General features: G+C 45.1%; 2 protein-coding genes across 3 annotated transcripts in view; one reads left to right on the forward strand and one right to left on the reverse strand.

The window, feature by feature from the left end:
- LOC117057522 overlaps window positions 1-7,406 on the forward strand; it is a 32,693-nt gene extending 25,287 nt beyond the window's left edge. Inside the window, exons 12-13 of the mRNA XM_033168372.1 lie at window positions 2,640-2,741; window positions 4,542-7,406. Of these exons, the coding sequence (XP_033024263.1) occupies window positions 2,640-2,741; window positions 4,542-6,565 (2,126 nt within the window). The 3' untranslated portion in view covers window positions 6,566-7,406. The remainder of the gene's footprint in view (window positions 1-2,639; window positions 2,742-4,541) is intronic.
- A 4,136-nt stretch (window positions 7,407-11,542) lies between these two features.
- Window positions 11,543-21,002, reverse strand: part of ITGAL (integrin subunit alpha L) — a 50,193-nt gene continuing 40,733 nt past the window's right edge. For both annotated transcript variants that reach the window (XM_033169901.1, XM_033169900.1), the window contains 3 exons: window positions 20,614-20,709; window positions 19,290-19,397; window positions 11,543-11,866 (listed from right to left, as the gene is read on the reverse strand). In XM_033169901.1, the coding sequence (XP_033025792.1) occupies window positions 11,675-11,866; window positions 19,290-19,397; window positions 20,614-20,709 (396 nt within the window). In that variant the 3' untranslated portion in view covers window positions 11,543-11,674. The remainder of the gene's footprint in view (window positions 11,867-19,289; window positions 19,398-20,613; window positions 20,710-21,002) is intronic.

Genomic DNA, 21,002 nt, shown 5'->3' on the forward strand with positions numbered 1-21,002 from the left:
AAACAGATTCCTGGAAATGGAAAGGAATTTTCAGTCGCCTTTAGTGGTGGCGACAATAATTTTATTATTGCTATTACTCAAGTCACACGTTCAGTCCTTGGCACCTCCAGGTAGAATTGGGAGAGATGCCTGAAAACCTGGAGAGATGCTGCCAGCCAGTGTTGACGATACTGAGCTAGATGGAGCAAGGGTGGAAGGCAACTTCCTATGTACATCTCAACGCTCGTAACAGGTTAGCTTCATTATGCAAGGAAGAATATGGCTCAGTTTCCCGTGGGGTGCAGAAACAGTTTTCATGGGACACATGACATTGATAGAGGCGCGTTCAGGAATGTGAAAGCAAAGGACAATAGTTATGATAATAGAGCCTCTGGAATTTGAAGCATGGGAAGCCTTAAGTAAAATTTAAAGTAATAATTTGCTTAACTTGGAACCTTTTTTGTTTTATAATTGGAGAAATAATTTGGAATGTAATTTGGAATGTTTCATATGATTATGTTTTATTGGAAACCTTAATAAATATGATTTGGGGGGGAAAAGAGGCGCGTTCAGCATATAGAACAAATTCCAGATGACTTAGAACTGGATGTGGCATATGCTAGGATATGCAGAGCAGATTTTACAGAAGCAGTTTAGGGTACTTGTCATATCTCACTGAACACAGTGCAAGGATTGTCATAAACCTTTTTGTTGGTTCCAGAACACCACTCCCCCCCCCCATTTTTGCATTTGGAATTGCATTGCTGTCGGCAGCTGTTTAAACCTTAGCTTCTGTAAATGAGATATTGTACCTGATTTGGGGGAGAATCGATGGACAGAATGTTGACATTTGTTGGATGTGTAGTGATGTATAACAGTAGTAGCAGGACTCGGGATGGTAAGTATGGGCATGCATTGGCATGTGCTCCCATCTTCTACCCTAAGTGTTCGGGTCAGTTTCCCTAGCTTTAACACTTTTTACACGAATCGTCATAGAATCATAAAATCATGGAATGTTAGAATTGGAAGGGACCCCGAGGGTCATCTAGTCCAGTGTTTCCCAACCTTGTGCCTCCAGATGTTTTTGGACTACAACTCCCATCATCCCTAGCTAGCAAGACCAGTGGTCAGGGATGATGGGAATTGTAGTCTGAAAACATCTGGAGGCACAAGGTTGGGAAACACTGATCTAGTCCAACGTAGGAATCTCAGCTAAAGCATCTGTGACAGATGGTCATCCAACCTCTGCTTAAAAACCTCCAAGGAAGGAGAGCCCACCACTCTCGAGGGAGACTGTTCCACTGCTGAACAGCTCTTACTGTCATAAAGTTTTTCCGAATGTTTAGTCGGAATCTCCTTTCTTGCAACTTGAAGCCATTGGTTCGAGTCCTACCCTCCAGAGCAGGAGAAAACAAGCATGCTCCCTCCTCCATGTGACAGCCCTTACGATATCTGAAGATGACTATCATGTCTCCTCTCAGTCGCCTCTTTTCCAGGCTAAACATACCCAACTCCTTCAAGCGCTCCTCATAAGGCTTAGTTTCCAGACCTGTTGCTTGCCCTCCTCTGCACACGTTGCAGCTTGTCATGCCAGGAAAGGAGTTCAGAAGTATATATGTGCTGCCAAAGCGAGCACAGGAAAGGCGTTCAGAAGGGGAATCTGGGTTGACCATGCAAAAGCAAGCAGTTGCTTAGCGTATGGGGGAAGCAACGGATTTACCGGAATAAAATCTGGAAAGCAGAAATTGGTTCCTAAACTTTGGTCTCGTATAAAGGGCATGTATTATAATCCGATTGGGCTGCGATGTACTCTAGCCGTTTCCTTAAATGAGGGTCGTATTGTGGCAGTGGGGTATGACAGCTCTAACTTCGGGAAGTGACTGAGTTAAAACCGTAGAGCTTCTACTGTCTCCGACGCCTAGAAAGGACTCAGAAGGAAGTACCGTTTTTGAGGGGGCTTGATCATGAAGGGACCTTCCTGTTGCAAGCGGATCTCCATAGCTAGACGCCTAGCAGCATTCCCATGCCCACTAATGAAAACAAAGCTTGCAGGGGACCCATAAGGGAGACAACGCCAAAGAACAAGGTTCGGTGTGGCTGCAGTTGCAGCATCTCGCTGGATCGTACGGGCAGAGGATGAAGGGAAAGGGGTTGGGGAAGGGGTGGGAGTGAAAACAGCAATGGAGTCAGGAAACTGTCATGGTGACAGGAATGCAAGAACTGGGGTGGGGAAAGTTAAGGAGAAACGACCCCCCCTTCCAACTCAGCTTTGGCAGCTTTCCTTTTATTGTGCAAAATATCCTTAAATTGTAGAGGAATATTTCTGATGTAAGAGGTGTTGGGTGGGTTTGGTTTTCTTTTTTCTTTTTCTTTTAAAATAACTGTCATATGGAGAACTTACGACTGTTCTACCAGGCTCCTTAGAAAGATGGGTACATATGTCTCTACTGATATGGCTTTGTGGGGAATATCTGTTCTATAAGATGCTAGGGAATTTGTGTTATAGGATGATCTAAAATATGTATATGGGGGTTGCTCTTTTATGAGCCTCAGTAGGATACTGGGGCATGGTTACACATGTGAGCATTGCATGTCTTAATAGTGTAGACATCTTTGCATGCTCTCACCCTATACAAATCTGTTTCTTTCCCCGCAATCAGAATTCCCCAGTACTAACGCTGCTGTGACTTCCCTTATGGAACGTGAAAAAGAAACATGTATCCTGGATCTCCAGGATTCCAGTGAAGAAGAGACACTAAGAGGTGAGGAATGAATGGAAGCTCCGCAGTGTAATGACTTAATGAATCAGGAAATCTCCCCCCCCCCCCCCCACAAAGTTATAGGGATGTTTTTAGACAAGCCATCACCTCTTAACAGCTTTCTTTAAACATATAAACGGGAAAGAAAGAAAGAAAATACAGATTTCCAGGTTTACCAGAAGGAACCTTGAAATTAAACTTGATTTGGATTGTTGTAATGATATGTATTACCTCCTTATTTAGAACCCTGCTTTCCTGTTCCTGTTTTCTTGATCCACTACCAAAATTACGCAAGAGTCATTTTCATCCCTTATCATTTTGCTGAGGTTTCAAAGATATGTCATCAACCTTCTCTCTCAGTTTGTGGGAGAGTTTTCAGTTGCTACATGTCAGTTATATAGATCTATTTTAACATTTTTGTTAAACTATGCAGGCAATGAAATTAGTTTTGCAATCTGCTTTAGTCTACCACCCACAAGTGTGGGACTGGTGCTGATGGAGCACAAGACTAACAGGAGGCAGGTGTTCAGTCAAGACATGGTAAACTGTGATTAGCTTTGAAAAGTGTTGAATAGCTGCAGAAAGTAAAATCCTATGCGGCAAACTCCCCATAGCTTTTATGTGATCACCCTTGAAAGTTGAGCTAATTCATCCCACATACTACAGAAAAACATCACGGTTTTAACAAAAATTCATTTATTTCTATATAAATGGCTACTTAAAAATGAGGCTGCAGTTTAGATTTAATTTTAAATTGTATTTTAATCTGTATTTTAATGAACTGTTTTATGTTTTTGTTGTGATTTTATTGGTGTTAGCCGCCCTGAGCCCGGTTTGGCGGGGAAGGGCGGGGTATAAATAAAAAATTTATTATTACTATTATTATTAGAAAATCTATTAGATTCTCTTTCATTTCCTTGTGATGAGAGAGAATTGTGGGTAAATAAGTTTCTTTGATTTCCAAAATAGCCTCCATGATTGACTTCATTTTGCAAGCTTTGTGGCAGTTTAAAAGCAGGAGGGGATTTGTATCAATTTCCTTTGTGTTATTGGGGCTGGGCGATATCAGCTTTTCAGCACTGCAGTGTATCAGCAGCCAAACATCGTGGTTTGGTGACATACCGCAATGTTGAAAAAGCAAGATGCATTGGCCTCTGCCTGTGAGACCCTGGGTGAAACTGTCCCAGCTCTCACCTCGAGAGCTGAGACAGTTTCACCCGGGCTTGCAGGCTGGGACAATACAGCTTGTTTGTGCCGCTCAGCCCTGCTGCTCTTGCGCGCAAGCAGGCAGAGTATCAGGGCTCCTTTAACTGCTTGCTGTGGGGAGCGGCAACCATGCTCCCCTCAGCTGAGCAGTTTCACAGAGCCCCCACCCCACCACAGCTTGCAGGAGCCGGGGCTGGGGGCTCCTTTAACTGCTTGACTGAGGCAAGGGCAGCTGCACATTCCCTAGTCAAGCAGTTTGAAGATGTAGAGGGAGGAGCCGATACAGCTTGTTTCTCCCTCTGCGTCATATGAGGGCAGAGTGGGATGACGGTTTCACTCAGCAATATATTGTTGGTGAAACCGCCATCACTCCTGAGTCCCTCTGCTAGCACTGCCCACTGGAGGAAGGAACTCTTGACTCGCTTCAGTGGATGCTGCTAGCAGGGGGACTCAGGAGCGGTGGCAGTTTCGTTTGTCATTGTTATTTATTTTAAAATGTATAGTGTGCTTTTCCAAGGTTCAAAGCAGTGTACAAAACAGTATTGAGTTCAGCTGCCATCAGTGAGGTAAAAAGCTTTGGTATGATTATTCCGACAGAAGACATTGAGATAATAAATGAAAATAAGAAAGAGGAAGCAGAACGACAGAGCATACAGAAAGAAGACAAGGGGATTCATGACAAGGCAAAGAGGCAGCAAGAAATCTTCCGAGAAAAAGGAATCGCAGCACAAGGCCATCTAATGGAAACTACCCAGCGTGTGGCCAGTAATGGTGAATCTGTCATTTCTGTGGAACAAGAATCTACGGACATTTTTTCTGACAATGACAAGGTGCCCAAAGCTACAATCTGCCCTGACTGCGGGAAGAGCTTCAGTAACAGCTCCCACCTAGTCCGGCATCGTCGTGTACATACGGGAGAGAAACCCTACAAATGCCCCCACTGTGACAAGAGCTACCGCCAAGACTCCCACCTTGTCCAGCACATGCGCTCTCACACAGGGGAGAAGCCATACCGATGTACTCACTGTGGCAAGGGCTTCTCCCAGAGCTCCAACCTTATCATCCACCAGCGGACTCACACAGGCGAGCGGCCCTTCACCTGTCCCGAGTGTGGGCGGAGCTTCAGCCACAGCTCCGATCTCATCCAGCACAAGCGGATCCACACGGGCGAGAAGCCCTACGTCTGCTCCATCTGCGGGAAGTGCTTCTCGCAGAGCTCCAAGGTCACCCAGCACAAGCGCTTCCATTCTGGGGAACGGCCGTTTTCCTGCGGGGAATGCACCAAGACGTTTCGTCTCCGCGCCGACCTGGTTCGCCACCTCCGCGCCCACACTGGCGAGCGGCCCTTTGGGTGCCCAGAATGCGGGAAGCACTTTGCCGAGAGCTCCCACCTTATCCGACACCAAAGGATCCACATGAGTGAACGGCCCTTTCGCTGCCCAGACTGTGGGAAAGGGTTCAACCAGAGCTCCAACCTGCAGCAGCACCAGCGGGTGCACCGAGGCCAGAAACCCTTCAAATGTGACGAGTGTGGAAAAGGTTTCGGTGTAAGCTCGGCACTCCTGCAGCACCAGCGCACACACACGGGCGAACGGCCCTACTGCTGCAGCCAGTGTGGGAAGAGCTTCAGTGTCAGCTCCACCTATCACATACACCAGCGTATCCATGCTGGTCAAAAGCCCTACTCGTGCGCCGACTGTGGGAAGGGCTTCGTGCGCAGCTCCGCTCTCCTTCAGCACCAAGCCACCCACACTGGCGAAAAGCCCTTCCGCTGCCCATACTGTGGGAGAGGCTTCGGACAGAAGTCAGCACTCTCCCAGCACCGGCGAGCCCATGTGAGGAGAGGAGAAACGTTGGCTTTGGTGGAGGGCTGGGATGCTGCTGGGATGGAAGGTGTTGGGGACCAGGGGGTGGAAGGAGGAGTGGACAGCCTGTGGCAAGGCAACGGGATAGGGATTATGGAGCAGGAGTGGCAGAGTGAAGGGGACGAGAGCATGAGGCGGGAATGGGAGGACGATGGGGATGAGACGATGAGGGTGGAGTGGCAGGACAACACAGACGAGAGTGTGGTGCAGCGGTTGCAGGAAGACGGCAGAGAGAGCATGAGGCAGGAGTGGAAGGATGGTGTAGATGACGAAACAGAGTGGCAGGATGACGAGGACGAGTGTGTGGAGCCCGGCTTGCAGGACGACTGCACCGAAAGCATGAGGCTAGAATGCCAGGATGACCCCGATGACGAGGCTGATGAGAGGGTGGAGGTGGGCTTGCAGGGTGATGGGGACGAGAGCATGAGGCTGGAGTGTCAGGATGACGAAAGCGAGGAGGAGGATTTCCAAGACCATGAGGATCAAAGCCTGAGGGGGAAGTGTCTGGATGAGATCGTGGAGCCAGACTGGCAGGATGACAGAGAGGAGAGCCTAAGGGAGGAGTGGGAGAATGCCGTAGGTGAGAACTTCAGGCAGAAGCACACCAGCGAGGGACAGGAGTGGCACGGCAGTGAAGACGGTAGCGAGAGGCAAAGCTGGCTGGGAGAAGGGGAGGATAGCTTGGAGGGGGAAGGCGGGGAGATTGGAAGACAGAGTTGCCAGGATGAAAATGAGGAGATTGTGGTATTAAAGTGATTAGTTGGGATGCAGCAGACAAAAGAATGGGAGTGGGATGCTTCGGGAACTCATTCTATAGCCCAACCAGCAAGCCATCAATATGTAGTGGACAGAAATGGCAGGTCTATCCATTGGTGCAAAGTAGTCTTGTTCACCTGCAGCAAATGTGGCTGTGTTTGTGTTGTGTGGGAGATTCTGCTTGGGCTGCTCTCCACTTGAAAAATGTTCCTCACCCTCAGTACCTGCATGCCTGTACTAGATATCTCCACGTGGCTGCCTCATGGTCAAGCTGTATGATGATCCAGCTCCCTGTGTTCTCCCAAGTCTTGTGCCATTTGCTGGTCAAATTAATTCCAAATCGGGTGATTTCATTCAATCAGCTTTTAAACCTTACCCTACATCTGTACATGGTGTGCCACACTTCTCAAACTGAACTATGTAATGTTAAAAACCCATAAAGCTACCTGAGGCAGGTGCCTTTTCATAAAGAGGTGAGTGACTGTGCCTTTCCTTACTGTTGTAAGCAATTCTTGCTACACTCCTTGGATCAGTTCGGTAGGAAGGACACCTCAACTCAGTCTGGAAGCTTTGAAATCATTGGCTTAAAAAGATACTGTGTGAGCAACAAAAAAAGCCCATTAACTTTGTTTTTTTTATTTTCACTGGTATTATTAGGAGCCCAGGCAAATCTGGGAACATATGTAAGACTCCAGTATTTAACTAGAACAGCTTTTTAACTCTTACTGCATGCTCCAGACCCTTTACCCTTCCTAACTGAAGTTATTTTTGTAACGTTTTGATTTCTGCTATTATCCATGTCTCCCCCTTATGAACTAATAAATGCTCTTTTTTATTCCCACTCAAGTGCCCTGAATTCTTTTAACATTGATGCCAGGGCTAATAATCAGGCTAAACATTTTTTTCAAATCAGTTTCACGACAATTGATTTTACATAACCTATGCATTTTGGATACTCTGATCTGTGTCTATTCTTTGGAAGCAGAATGCATTTACACTTACAGTTGCCAACTAAATCTAGACAGCTGAGCTGATCAAAACTTGCTGGCCTTGATCCAGAGAACAACATGAGTTATTCTGCATACCTAAACGTGGTTTGGATTTGTGTTTCTCAAACGGCCACATAGCAACCTGCATTTGAAGCTGATGGGAGTTTCATTAGCAGTTTGGGATATGGTATGGGGCTTAGCCCTTCAAAGAGAAAATGTACACAGGGGGTACTCCAAGAATTAATTCCCTTTTACTGTCATTAAAATGATCTCTGACTTCCGGTGAGACAAGATGGCAAGAGTCATGGCCGCACAGTGCTGCTGAGAACCGCCAGCGCTAACTGCGCTGCCTGACTGGTCCCCACACCACCGCCACCGTTGCAATCGGAGGCGGGAACTAGGGGTGCCCAATGTGACAACCAGAAAGGTCGCACGGAGCCCCCATCGGCCTCAACCCCGCTGGGACCAGGAGCATCCCGACAGCCCAGTGGAGCGCCTAGGCCTGGAGGTCTCTGGAGCCAAACAGAAAGCAAAAAGGACACCCACCCAGCCAAGCGGCAGCTGACCGCTGCCACAGCCACAGCCACCGCCACCAAGGGAGAGAGATAGGGAAAGAACAATGCTGTCCAGGGTTGTAAAGACCATGGAGAGAATAATTGGGTGCACTCTTCCCACCTTGGATCAAATCTATGCCTCCAGGTGCTATAAGAAAGCTGCAGAGATAGTGCAGGATAGTGCGCACCCCAGAAATGATCTCTTTCAGCTTCTGCCTTCTGGAAGAAGGTACAGAGTTATAAAGACCAGGACTAGCCACCTGAGAAATGGTTTCTATCCAAAAGCGATTTTGGTTTTAAAAGGCAATCTCTGTATTTAGTTGTGGGGCATCAGAGTTTTTAGGGGGCTAACCAGGTAGGGTATCAAAGTTTAGGAGGTTAATTATGCATAGGCAGGATGGGGAATGAGTCGATAGGCATTTTCAGGATAGTAGGCTTGTCGGTTTTTGCATGTCTGATGTAGATTTTTCAATTTCGTTGTTCTGTATGGGACAGTGACAATAAAGATTATCGTATCGTATCGAGAGTACCGGGAGAGCCAGGGAGGCCATGAAGAATCATGCGGCCTAGCCCAGGTCTGACCCTGAGCCTATCTCCCCGGCAGCTAGTGTGAAAAGAGCAGGTTGGGACCCAGAGGTGGGGGGGGGGGAACTGTGTGCCAGAGACCACCCCAGGGAAAAACAAACGCAGCACAGGACATCCCCTTCTGGAAAGTTGTTGTTGTTTGTTGCTGGGTTTTTTTGTATTCTTTATTTTTTAATTTTAATTTTATTATTATTAATATTATTATCTTTTAATAACTGTAATGGCATCCATGCAGGAGGCATGAACCATTGAAGGATGCTCCCTGGGACTGGTGAAGTGGCAGAAAAAACTACGCTTGTTTATTTTCTCACACAAAAAAGTCAATAATAAGCCCCAAATACCTGTACCTCCCCTCCTCAGAAGCAGGATGGGAAATCCCCAACATAGAATCATATTACATCGCCAACCAAGTATGCCACATAATCCACATATATTCTAGAAGACGAGACGAAACAATGGGTCCACTTGGAGAGAGACCATCGAAACAACAGCATACCCCACAACAGCATACCCATTTCTCCAAAACAAACTAAAGAAAATCCCCACAACACTGAACAGGTTCACACAATCCATGCTTAAGGCATGGAAGGGAAAAGTAGGCATACTATGCCCATCCCCAACCCCACTAACCCCCCTGGCCTATCGCCCACTATTCCAACATGCAGCACAAAACCTCCAGATAAAAACCTGGCAAGCCAAAGGCCTACACTGTCTAAAAGACTTATTCCAAAACAACAAATCCACACCAACACAAAAAATACAAGACAAACTAGGAACACACAAATACCACACAATCCAGCAGTAAAATCAGCAGCCGCTAGGCCCTTGACTACCTTCGAAAACCACCTCCTGACAGCAGAGGGACACGGCAAAGGGATGGTATCCACAATATACAAAATACTGCTCCAGAATCTCACAAACCCCCTTGACACTGAAACTCACCTACAGGTGGTACTTAACACCATGGAAACTGGTGCTGAGGAACCACACCAGGATGTTGGAGAGGCAACACCTCCACAGGCACATGTGGTGGGAATGCCCTAAAATCCAACCCTTCTGGACAGCAGTTCTACAAGAGATATGCAAAATAACTAAACAGGTATAAGAACTCACCCCAGAACTGGCCCTACTGAACATCTTCCAAGATCATAATGACCACTCACATTATACAGAGCTTATAACCCACCTACTCTCAGCAACCAGAAGCCTCATAGTCAGGCACTGGAGAGACCTGTCAGGAGTAAACATGGACCAATGGTATCAAATTGTATGGGAAATGGCCTTAATATAAAAGCTAATCAATAAACAAACTGACACGAGGACAAATAGAAGAGGACGCCTTCACCCCAGTATGGCTCCCCTTTTTCACCAACAAGACAACAACAAGAATCCACCGACAGCATATGAATCAATCTGGCTTACCTGACGCAACAAGCCCTCACCCCCCACAAATGCAAACAAACCCCACTGCAGACAACCAACCACACCCTGCCCCCCAATACCTCTCACTACCAAGGAAATGTACTAAACGAATAGAAAGAGAACCTACCTAGTTGATGCTGAAACAAAAACCCACATGAACACTATACAAAAGAATATGTCTCACCACCCCACCCTTCCTCTCCCCCCTCTTCTTCCCCAACCTTATACTGTACTCAGCACTAATGTCTCACAACAAATGTAACTGATTTGCAAGAAAGACTACAACCTGAATAAAGACAAGACGTGCTTTTGTAAACCAAGAAAATATTTAATAAAAATATTTTTAAAAAGATCTCTGACAGCTTTGTATTCTGTCCTATTTACTTTAAAGCTGCCTAACTAACTTACCGGTAGTTGAATTTCATCTTCCCACACTGCCTTTTGCTGTATAGAGCTTCTAAAAATAGTTACACTGTGGCAGACATGATTACATTGTTAAAAGTTGTTAAGGTTTTTTAAAAGGCCCTTTGGGTTGTATCTTGCAATACAGGAAGATGTGGTGAATAATTTAAGGAGGAAAAGGGAGGAAGATAAATGACTACAGTCATACCCCTGGTTGCGTTTGCTGCGGGTTGCGTTTGTCACGGGATACGAATGCGCCGAACCTGGAAGTACCGGAACGGGTTGCTTCCAGGTTCGGCGCTTTGCGCATGCCCAGAAGCACCGAATCATGTCACACACATGCGCAGATTCGGCGCTTCAGGTTACGCTCTTTTCATGTTGCAACCAGAGGTACCACTGTAATAGTTTTAATTTAAACACAATTAGTCAAAATTGGTTAATGTGAGTACAAAAGTAACCTGTTGACAAACCTAGCGTATCACAGAGGTTGAAGGAATCAGGTGCCGCATAAACAATCCATCATTTCTTGTAAACTGAATTGTGACTTACTGGACTTCTTAAAACCTTTGGCTGCAATCCTGTGTATACCGGTACTTACTTGGGAATAAGAGCCACGAAACACAGTGGGATTTACTTCTGAGTAAAGAAGCATAGGAATACATTATTTCTAAAAACGGAGGAAAAACTAAGTTGATTTGCACAGTTGCCACTTCATAGAGTCTTTGTTAAAAGTCTGGAAAAGGCCAATGTCTGTCCCTTTTCATTAAGCGGCATTAGGGAAGTACAATAACACAATTCCTGCTTTCAACTCCTTTTCTCTGTCCACTTCATTATATACACCTGTGATCAGCAGCCCCAATGCATACAGATGACAACAACAATCATTCCAAGGAGACGAGTGGAAACACTAGAAACAAATGCATCACATCTCTATTTCCCAAAACAGGACCTTTGCAAACAGTTTGACTTCACCCCCAGGAGGTGAACTCTATTGCCTCTTGAGACAGATGGATGCCAACACACACAAAGAAACATGTATGCAAATTATAAAAAGTTGAGCATAAGTCCTTGTTGGCAACAGAAAAGTCACTCATTCCTTCCCTGCACATTTAGACCAGTTATCTTGACTGCCGTCTGTGGGGAGGAGACTGATCTATTCATTTGGTATCGGCTTCTCCATTCAATAGTTCTGTTTTTTCTTTGGCTTCTTTTTCACTGTCGCTCCCTTCATTGCTGTCTGGTTTGGCTTCTTTCTCTGTATCACCCCCCGGATTGTCTTCTAAATCTACTGCGTTATTATTTTCTTGAAGGTCCATCATCTCTTTATAATTACGTTTGAAGAATCCACACTATAAACAAATGGGAGGGGGAAACTGTTAGCAGATGCTTGATCTGGATATGGGAGACGACCCAACTTCAAAACCCAGTGTAAAGTTTTTGTGATGGCCATCGCAGTGGTCTTCAACTTTGGAGGGGATCCCCCCCCCCCAAAATCTACCACCTTTCTAAATATAAACCTTTATCCCTCTATTTTTCTCAGTTTCTTCTCATCAGGTACAGTGGTACCTCAGGTTACATACGCTTCAGGTTAGAGACTCCACTAACCCAGAAATAACGCTTCAAGTTAAGAACTTTGCTTCAGGATAAGAACAGAAATCGTGCTCTGGCGGCACAGCAGTGGCGGGAGGTCCCATTAGCTAAAGTGGTGCTTCAGGTTAAGAACGGACCTCCAGAACAAATTAAGTTCTTAGCCTGAGGTACCACTGTATCTTGAATGAGCAAACAATTTAAAAAATGGGGGGGAAGTTGTTCTCTATTAACTAGCTTAGACAACAAGTCTGCAGGAATCTCATTACCTGGCATGTACGACACCTGAATGATTCCCTTTCGGATACACTCCCTTGCACGATGTAACTTAATCTGCAAGTACTTGGTTCTTTGCTTGCAACTCTCTGAATTAAGCAAAGCCAAACAAGACCTGTTGTCTTGGTATACTTGTACAGGACAAGTCACATTGACTCCGATGTCCTTGAACAGTTGTATTAACCATTCACAGTCCATGAGTGAAAATGACAGTGCATTTAGTTCTGCCTCACAAGAACTTAAACTTACTGTCGACTGCTTCTTGCACAGCCAGTCAAACAGACAGTGGTTGTACACGTAGCATACTCCAGAAGTGCTTGTACCATCTGTGGTGTCACTTCCGAAACTGGCATCTGCAAAAATTTCAAGTCCTCCAGTCTTCTGACTGGTGAATCTCAATCTGTAGTGCATTGTCCCTTTTAGGTAGCGAGCTACGCGTTTCAAAGCTTTCCAATCCTGGACTGACGGATTGTTAGCATGTCTGCTGAGCAGGTTAGTGCTCGCAGCAATATCAGGTCTAGAGCACCTGGCAATGAAATTTAGTTTGCCCAGAATGCATCTATACAGTGATATGTCAGGAAACATCTCAGCTTTTTCATCTCTTTGAAAACCTGTTACCATTGGGGTATCCACAGGATTTGCATCAGTCAATTTAAGTTTGTTTAGCACATCGGTGATTTTCTGAGTTTGGTGAACCAGAAAATTTCCTGTCTGGTCCTTCTCAACCTGCAGAGAAAGGTAGTTGGATACCTGGCCAAGATCCTTCATTTCAAAGTGTTGTTTAAGTTGTGCTAGGGTGTTATGGTATACCTTTTGATCTTTCCAAAACAACAAAAGATCATCGACAAAACAAACACAATACAGTTTGTGTTGCCCCTCCCCTTTCACGAACACACACGGATCTGCCTTTCCCTGGTGAAAACCAAGAGAGAGCAATGTCTCTGTAAGTTTGGTGTTCCAACATCTGGCACTCTGCTTCAAACCATACAGGGACTTCTTAAGTTTACAGACCATCCCTTTCTGAACTTGCACTCCATCTGGTGGAAGTAAGTACAATTCTTCATCTAGAATCCCATACAAAAATGCTGTATTCACGTCATGGTGGGAAACGTGAAGTTTTTCCTCTGCAGCAATTTTGAGCATGAGTCTTATACTCTCATATTTGACTGTGGGGGAATAGGTTTCGTTATAATCTTGACCTGGTACTTGGGAAAAACCCCTGGCAACCAACCTGGCTTTATGCCTCACAATCTTTCCATTTTGATCGGTCTTCGCCTTAAAAACCCATTTACTCCCAACCAGTCGCATCCCTGGAACTACTGGAACCAGTTCCCAGGTTTGGTTCCTATCCAATGAGTTAAGCTCATCATCTATGGCCTTAAGCCATGGCTCAGCATTCTCAGGGGAGAGTTCTTTTACCTCCTGAAAACTCGAAGGTTCCCATACCTTCTTTGAGCTACCAACTACAGCAGTAGCTGTGCTGGCAAACTCCTCATCAAACCTTTTTGGCCGTTTGCCCTTCGTGGCTCTTTCTGAACGGCGCATCAGACGCAAGTCTTCAACCTTCACCTTCTCCTTCTCCTTCTTAGGAGAAACACTGCCAATGGTGAACAGTGGTTCTTCCAATTCAGCATCAGACTCATCTGATGGTCTAATTGAGGCTTTGGCACTCTGGTAATCTGTTGAATCGCTGTCGCTATCAGCAGCACCAGCACCTCCCACTGAATCGGAATCTGAAACCTGATCACCATCCTCAGCTTCCTCTGCTTTCTCAGTGTCAGGATGACTCTGAAAAATCCCCACATTGTCCCCCCACTTGGCACAATACTCCACACTCCTGGTGAATCGCACTGTTTTTGTGTCGGGCATGTAAACTCGGTATGCACCTTTCTCATACCCTACAAATATCCCATGTACACCACGCTTTCCGAGCTTGCTGCTCTGTGGAGTATGTACCCACATATCAGAACCAAAGATTCTCATGTGCTTGACAAAAGGCTTCTTGCCAAACATCCTTTCATAAGGGGTACATCCTATGGGTGTAGACAGCCTCCTGTTATATGAATAAACAAAATGTGCTAGAGATTCTGCCCAATACGCTTCTGAAAGATTTGCATCATGCAATTGAGTCTTCATACCCTGTAGCAACGTCTGGTTTGCTCTTTCGCAAAGTCCATTTTCCCATGGGGATCGTGGACAAGCTAGATCATGTTGGATTCCCTTCTCAGTCAGAAAAGCCTCAAACTGCTGAGAAGTAAATTCGCCTCCTCTGTCAGTAAAAAGACATTGTATTTGCTTTCCATGGGCATTTCTCAACCAAGCATAGAATTCCTTGAACTTGGAAAATGCATCTGACTTTTGTTTGAGCAAGTACACATGAATGAATCTAGAGTAAGAATCAATCAAAACCATAAAGTACTTTGCTCCACCAAGAGAGGGCGCTAATGGACCAACTAGGTCTGCATGGACAATCTGGTAGGGTTTTGAAGCCTGCCTGCCAGATACCTTGCCCTTAGGAGCCACCCTCACTTTGTGCTCTGCACATGATTTGCACTTCATGTAGAATTTACAGGGCTTAATGGTTAGACCCTCAACTACTTCTGGCATTTTGGTCAGCGTCTGCCAGGACATGTGACCAAATCTCCTGTGGTGAGTGTGTATACAATCTGCATGGAGAACTTTGTTAGCACTCGCCACACAACAAGAATCATCATTCTGCACATTATCAACATCATAAGCAATTTGAAATAAATTGTTCATATAGTCAGCACGCAAGAGTTCCTCATCGTCCTTGCTGATGACACAGAGGCCCTTCCTAAAGAGAACGTCGAAATTCTTCTCTGTGAGCTGGGGAACACTCAGTAGGTTCTCAGATGACTCAGGAACATACAGTACATTGGTGATAGTTGACTGCAAACTCCGGAGTTCCACCTGGCCTTCTCCAGCAATCCGGATTGAAGTTCCATCGGCCTGATGTATCTTGCCATCCTGCGGCTTGCAGGAAACAAACAGTTGCCGATCTTTGCAGATGTGGCGTGTTGCTGCTGAATCCACAACAAATCTGCCTTCAGTCTTTGCAGTATCTGTTCGTGCAACAAAAACCTTGTTTTGCACATTCTTTGACCTTCGGGTCCCCGTCTTCTTGCCATCTGCAGACTTTTGCTTTTGCTTGCCTTTAGCCTTGGGACAAACTCGTTGGACGTGGCCTTGAACTCCACAGTTCCAGCATCTCACAGCTGATAAGGCCTTAGCACCCCCTGGTGGCTGCAACGCTGTACCAGACGACGTGGCTGCTTGCTCCCCCTCAAGTGGGCAATCAGGAGCTGCTGCGTTGCGTCGATCATATTCATTCTGCAGGACTGCAGTTACTTTGGCTGCAGTTAGCTCTTGTGCAGGAAGGGTTGCCAGCTGGCTGGCTATCGCACTGTAGCTTTGATCCAAAGAGTCCAAAATCAACACAGAAAATAAATCTTCTGGCACATTGAACCCTCTGTGCACCAATTCCTGTCTCAGTCTTAATAACTCCAAGATATGGGCTCTCACATCACCCCCTGGCTCAAGCTTTTTAGTGTGCAGCTTTCTGAAGTAGAGAAGCACAGACCCCGCCTCCTTTCTCATATGGGTGGTCCTTAAGGATTCCCACATCTCTCGAGCAGAGACTTTGCCATTTATCGTTATTAGCTCCTCCGGAGATAGTGATAAGACAATCAACCCCATTGCCTTCGAGTCAGCCGATGACCATGCAGCAGTTACAGGAGTAGGGGCTGCGTCTTTCACAGTGTGCCATACTGCATGCCGTCTTAATTGAGCTTCACAATAGACTGCCCAAGTCTGATAATTCTGTCCGTTTAATTGTGGACAGTGGTTTTCCCCCATCGCTCTATCAGAAAGATCCATTTCTGCTTTCACTGCACACTTCAGCCAGCTAGAGGCTATTTTACAGCTTCACTATCTCAGCAGATTTACGACCTGCTTTCCTCCGGCCTTAATTACGCTTGGCACAGACATCAAAGTCTTCTAGCCGCCGACCGGGATTCATGCTTGTTTCGCTCCTCCACATACCTCTGTTTCAGTGCTGTTAATCTGGGCCCATAACCCAGTTGTTGTAATTTGTCCAGGGAAACGGGAACAACGGGCATGTTCCCTGCTGGCCCAAACACCCCCGGCCGAACTGCCGGTCGAACTTCAAAGCCCTGGAGCAGCAGCAGAAACCAGAGACCTAACTTCAGAAAGCCAGGCATTTATTAGGCGAACATGAGGACAAAAAAACATACGTGCAGTCTCCTTCATGTTCGGAAAACGAAAGAGAAAGTACAGACTGAGGAACGGAAGTTCCCAGCAGCACACTGGAACACTATACATGTGATAAGCTCCCATCCTCAGTCTGTTGTTAAGGTGGAATGGGAATTACGACAGGGTTGCCATTGATGTGATTCAGTTTAGTCCAGGCCCTAACCCAGTTAAAGAGTATTATTATTATTATTATTATTATTATTATTATTATTATTTTATTTTATTTTTATTATTATTATAAAATATTTTAAACATCTCTAACTGGCACACAAAAAGTTTAAGCAATAACAGACAATTTAAACAAAATATTACAAAAACACCCAGTTACATATAAAAATGTTACATTAATACTGTACAAAGTCACTAATATATATAAATCAATATCATTTTCCTTCTGACACCCTTTCAGCCTCCATGTTCTTGCTCAGGATCCAAACAAACTTACAGCTCACCCACAAAAGTCTTACATTCAGAAGAGTTCCTAGAAACAGCAGACATCTGCCTAGTATCTAATAATAATAATAATAATAATAATAATAATAATTTATTTGTACCCCGCCCATCTGGCTGAGTTTCCCCAGCCACTCTGGGCAGCTCCCAATCAAGTGTTAAAAACAATACAGCATTAAATATTAAAAACTCCCCTAAACAGGGCTGCCTTCAGATGCCTTTTAAAAATAGGATAGCTGCTTATTTCCTTGACCTCTGATGGAAGCGCGTTCCACAGGGCGGGCGCCACTACCGAGAAGGCCCTTTGCCTGGTTCCCTGTAACCTCACTTCTCGCAATGAGGGAACCGCCAGAAGGCCCTCAGCGCTGGATCTCAGTGTCCGGGCTGAATGATGGAGGTGGAGACGCTCCTTCAGGTATACAGGACTGAGGCCATTTAGGGCTTTAAAGGTCAGCACCAACACTTTGAATTGTGCTCGGAAACGTACTGGGAGCCAATGTAGATCTCTCAGGGCCGGCGTTATGTGGCCCCGGAGGCCACTCCCAGTCACCAGTCTAGCTGCCGCATTCTGGATTAATTGCAGTTTCCGGGTCACCTTCAAAGGTAGCCCCATGTAGAGCGCATTGCAGTAGTCCAAGCGGGAGATAACTCTAGAATTGCTTTTTATGGTTTCTCTCTCCTGCATGGATTTTCTTAAGTGAGGTTAGTCTGGTCATGTGATTGAAGCTTGTTCCATATTCCAAGCATTTAAAATGGCCTGGTTTGTCCCACAGGGTTGTTGTAAAGTACTTAGTACACTTACAAATGAGATGTGGTAATAACAGCACAATCTAGCTCATGTTAAGTTTAATTGATTGGAAGGATCAGTTAAGCACTCTCTGCCATTCATATGTATGGAGCGTAAAAATGGCTTAACTTTGGCTGGACCACATGGATGATCATTTTAAAAAGGAGGTGGTTGTTCAACAGCCATGATCCAATACAGTCTCTTCAGGGGTGGAATCTATGTTCTGGAAGCAGAAAAGCCCGAACCATGATATCAAAATGTATTACGCCAATTTATTTACTCAAGCCCCGGGAGGCATAAAGTTAAGTTTATTCTGCCACAGGATTTATTTATTTATTTAGAACTGAGGTGCTGAAGCTCACTGTGAAAATATCCATGGATTTTTTTATCCTCCCTTTCCTGTAAGAAGTCTTGTGATAAAAAGTCTAAAGACAACCAAAGCAGGCACATATAACACATACATCAGTTAGAAAATGTGTGCTAGTCTACCTAATAAAACTGTTTCCAAAACATTACAATATTTTCTTTGTAAAACACCTGAATAGATTGCTAACACTTTTATAAAATGAACCACAGAGGAGTTGGTGTGCTCTGAGCCGCTCAGGGCCCAGCACAAAGCAAGCGCACACCAAACCAACCCCCCAAAAAGGAAAGCGTGCAACAGTCGAGCAAGCAAACAAGCAAGCCAGCCCCCGCCACGCGCCAAGCGAGGTTTTTGGGCTCGGCATGGGAGTCGCCGATCATGGGGGCGGGGCCTCAAGCGTCACCCCCTCCAGGGCAGAACATGGGCCGGCCCGCCCTCAATGCCCCGTCCTTTCTCCGCCCCTGGAGCCGCTCCCTGGACCACTATCCCCATGACTGGACATGGCCAGGACTTATTGCATCGTATTCTAGGACCACCAGCAAAATGGCACTAGCATTCTGTGTAACTTATCAAATCCTACAGGAATCTAACTTGGTATAAGAATGGTATAAATGCAGAATCTGATTCCCACCCACCACCCCATGCTGAGGACAGCTACCCAAGTTTGAATAGAGCCAAATTTAGAAAAGAACCATAGCTCAGAGATAGAGCACATGCTTTACATACAGAATGTCCCAGGTTCAAACCCTTCCATCTCCAGGCAGCACAGAGAAAATGTCTGGGGGGTGGGGTGGTCACTGCCGGCCAGCATAGGCAGCACTTAGCTAAAAACGGACCAGCAGTCTGATATAATAGAAGACAGCTTTGCTGTGACTTCAAGATGAACATGTGGATCTCAACAGAAGCAGATTTAAACTATTGATAAAACTGTTGCTGCTAAATTGCCTAAAAAATGAGCTGAGCTCTCAGCTCTACTCCTACTAACCCAGGATTCCCGATGTACATCAAATCTTACCTTGTAAAGTGATAAAATGATGAGAATTAGCAAGAACAAACCTCCGACAGCACTGCCTATTATAACAGGGAGGTAGTTCATCACATGAATCATCTCCACCTCAGCAACCTAGGGAGCAGGGAGAGAGAGAGAGAGAAAGCACACATATCGTGACTGGTTGCAGTGGGTTTGAGACAGCCTAGTTCTGAAGGAGCCAAATCAGCAGGGGAAAGGTCTCAAGACTGGCATGCCAGGCCAGTCCTGTATTTTCTCTAGCAAAGGCATACCCCTCCTCACTCTCTCACTATATAAAAGGGTCTGGTGACTTCTATTTCAGTGTATCTTACTTTGTTTCAGCTATTACATAGTCAAGGTTAAGAACAAAGGCAACTAAAGCAAGATGCCCTGATACAGCAAAGGCGACATGAAGCTGTATCTGTGAAGCTACAGTGATCATTGCACACCTGCAATCTTTTTTATTGCTAAAGAAAGCTAAAGAAGATTTAGGCAGGGAAAGAGGTAGCTTTAAAAACACAATGAATCTAATAGAAAGGAAGCTATGCAGCTCAAGATGCACAACTGCTTCAACACTCTAGAAAGCATTTTGTTCTCAAAACCGGATTGACTTAAGGATTGGTTAAAAGAAAAAGGATAGAATATACACTTAAGGTGATTGAACAATTTAGACTACGGTATTCTAATTTATGGGGATTCTCTCCAGTTTGATTAATTAATTAAAAAAAATTAAAAGTGGGTTAAATATTGTTCGAAGCTATTGTTCGAAGCTCGAAGCTACTAACATGAGTTTGGCCAAACTGCGAGAGGCAGTGAAGGATAGGTGTGCCTGGCGTGCTCTGGTCCATGGGGTCACGAAGAGTCGGACACGACTGAACGACTGAACAACAACAACAAATATTGTTCTCAGAAACATATGCAATAAGAAAAACCTACCTTTTATAGTTATATTTTGGGAGCTTCTAGACATTCCTCCTGGTATGCTTGCAGAGAGGTGATACAGCATAGCCAGCATTGGGTTGGTAGCTCACACTTTCCAGTGCAATTTAGAAAAGTGACAAGATAATTACACTAGAAAGTGTGGGTTAATGATCAAATTTTTGTGAATAAGCAGCCTGTCTGAAAGTGTCTATAATGTACTTCCAGAGGACAAAAAGCCTTTTAATTATGAAATAATATAGGGTAAGGGAGCAATCTTGTAAACAGTTCTGTAAGGAAATCACTTGGACAGAGAAGATTATGGTAGAAGTAACGCTATGAAATCCTGCAAGCAATACAGGTAAATCTGCAGAAAGGGAGAAAAAGAAGCAATTCCTGCAGCATGCACTACCTGAAATTGGGCAAATTCAGTCGGGTAGAAATTTGTGTATCTTGTCGTATCAAACGTAAACCACAGGGCTGTGCAAAACTTGAACTGAGTTGTCTTCTGCAAGGTAAGAGAAACGGACAATTCGTTTTAGACCATGCTGGGCAGGATCATTCACATGCAGAAAATCCCACCTTTAAAGAAAGAACAATATTTTCAAGCACTTACTGCTGCACCAACTAAACTGAAGTCATATTATCTTGGTGAGTGACTTGGGGAGGTATAAGGAGGCCACTCAAAAGATTTCCACATGTGCCATGGTAACAATAAATCTATAATAAGAACATCACAGCAGGAATGCAACATGTCTGACCGGAAGGAATGGATGCCATGCCGTTTGCATGATTTATGTT

This window comes from Lacerta agilis, chromosome 14 (assembly GCF_009819535.1).
Source record: "Lacerta agilis isolate rLacAgi1 chromosome 14, rLacAgi1.pri, whole genome shotgun sequence".
Lineage (NCBI taxonomy): Eukaryota > Metazoa > Chordata > Lepidosauria > Squamata > Lacertidae > Lacerta > Lacerta agilis.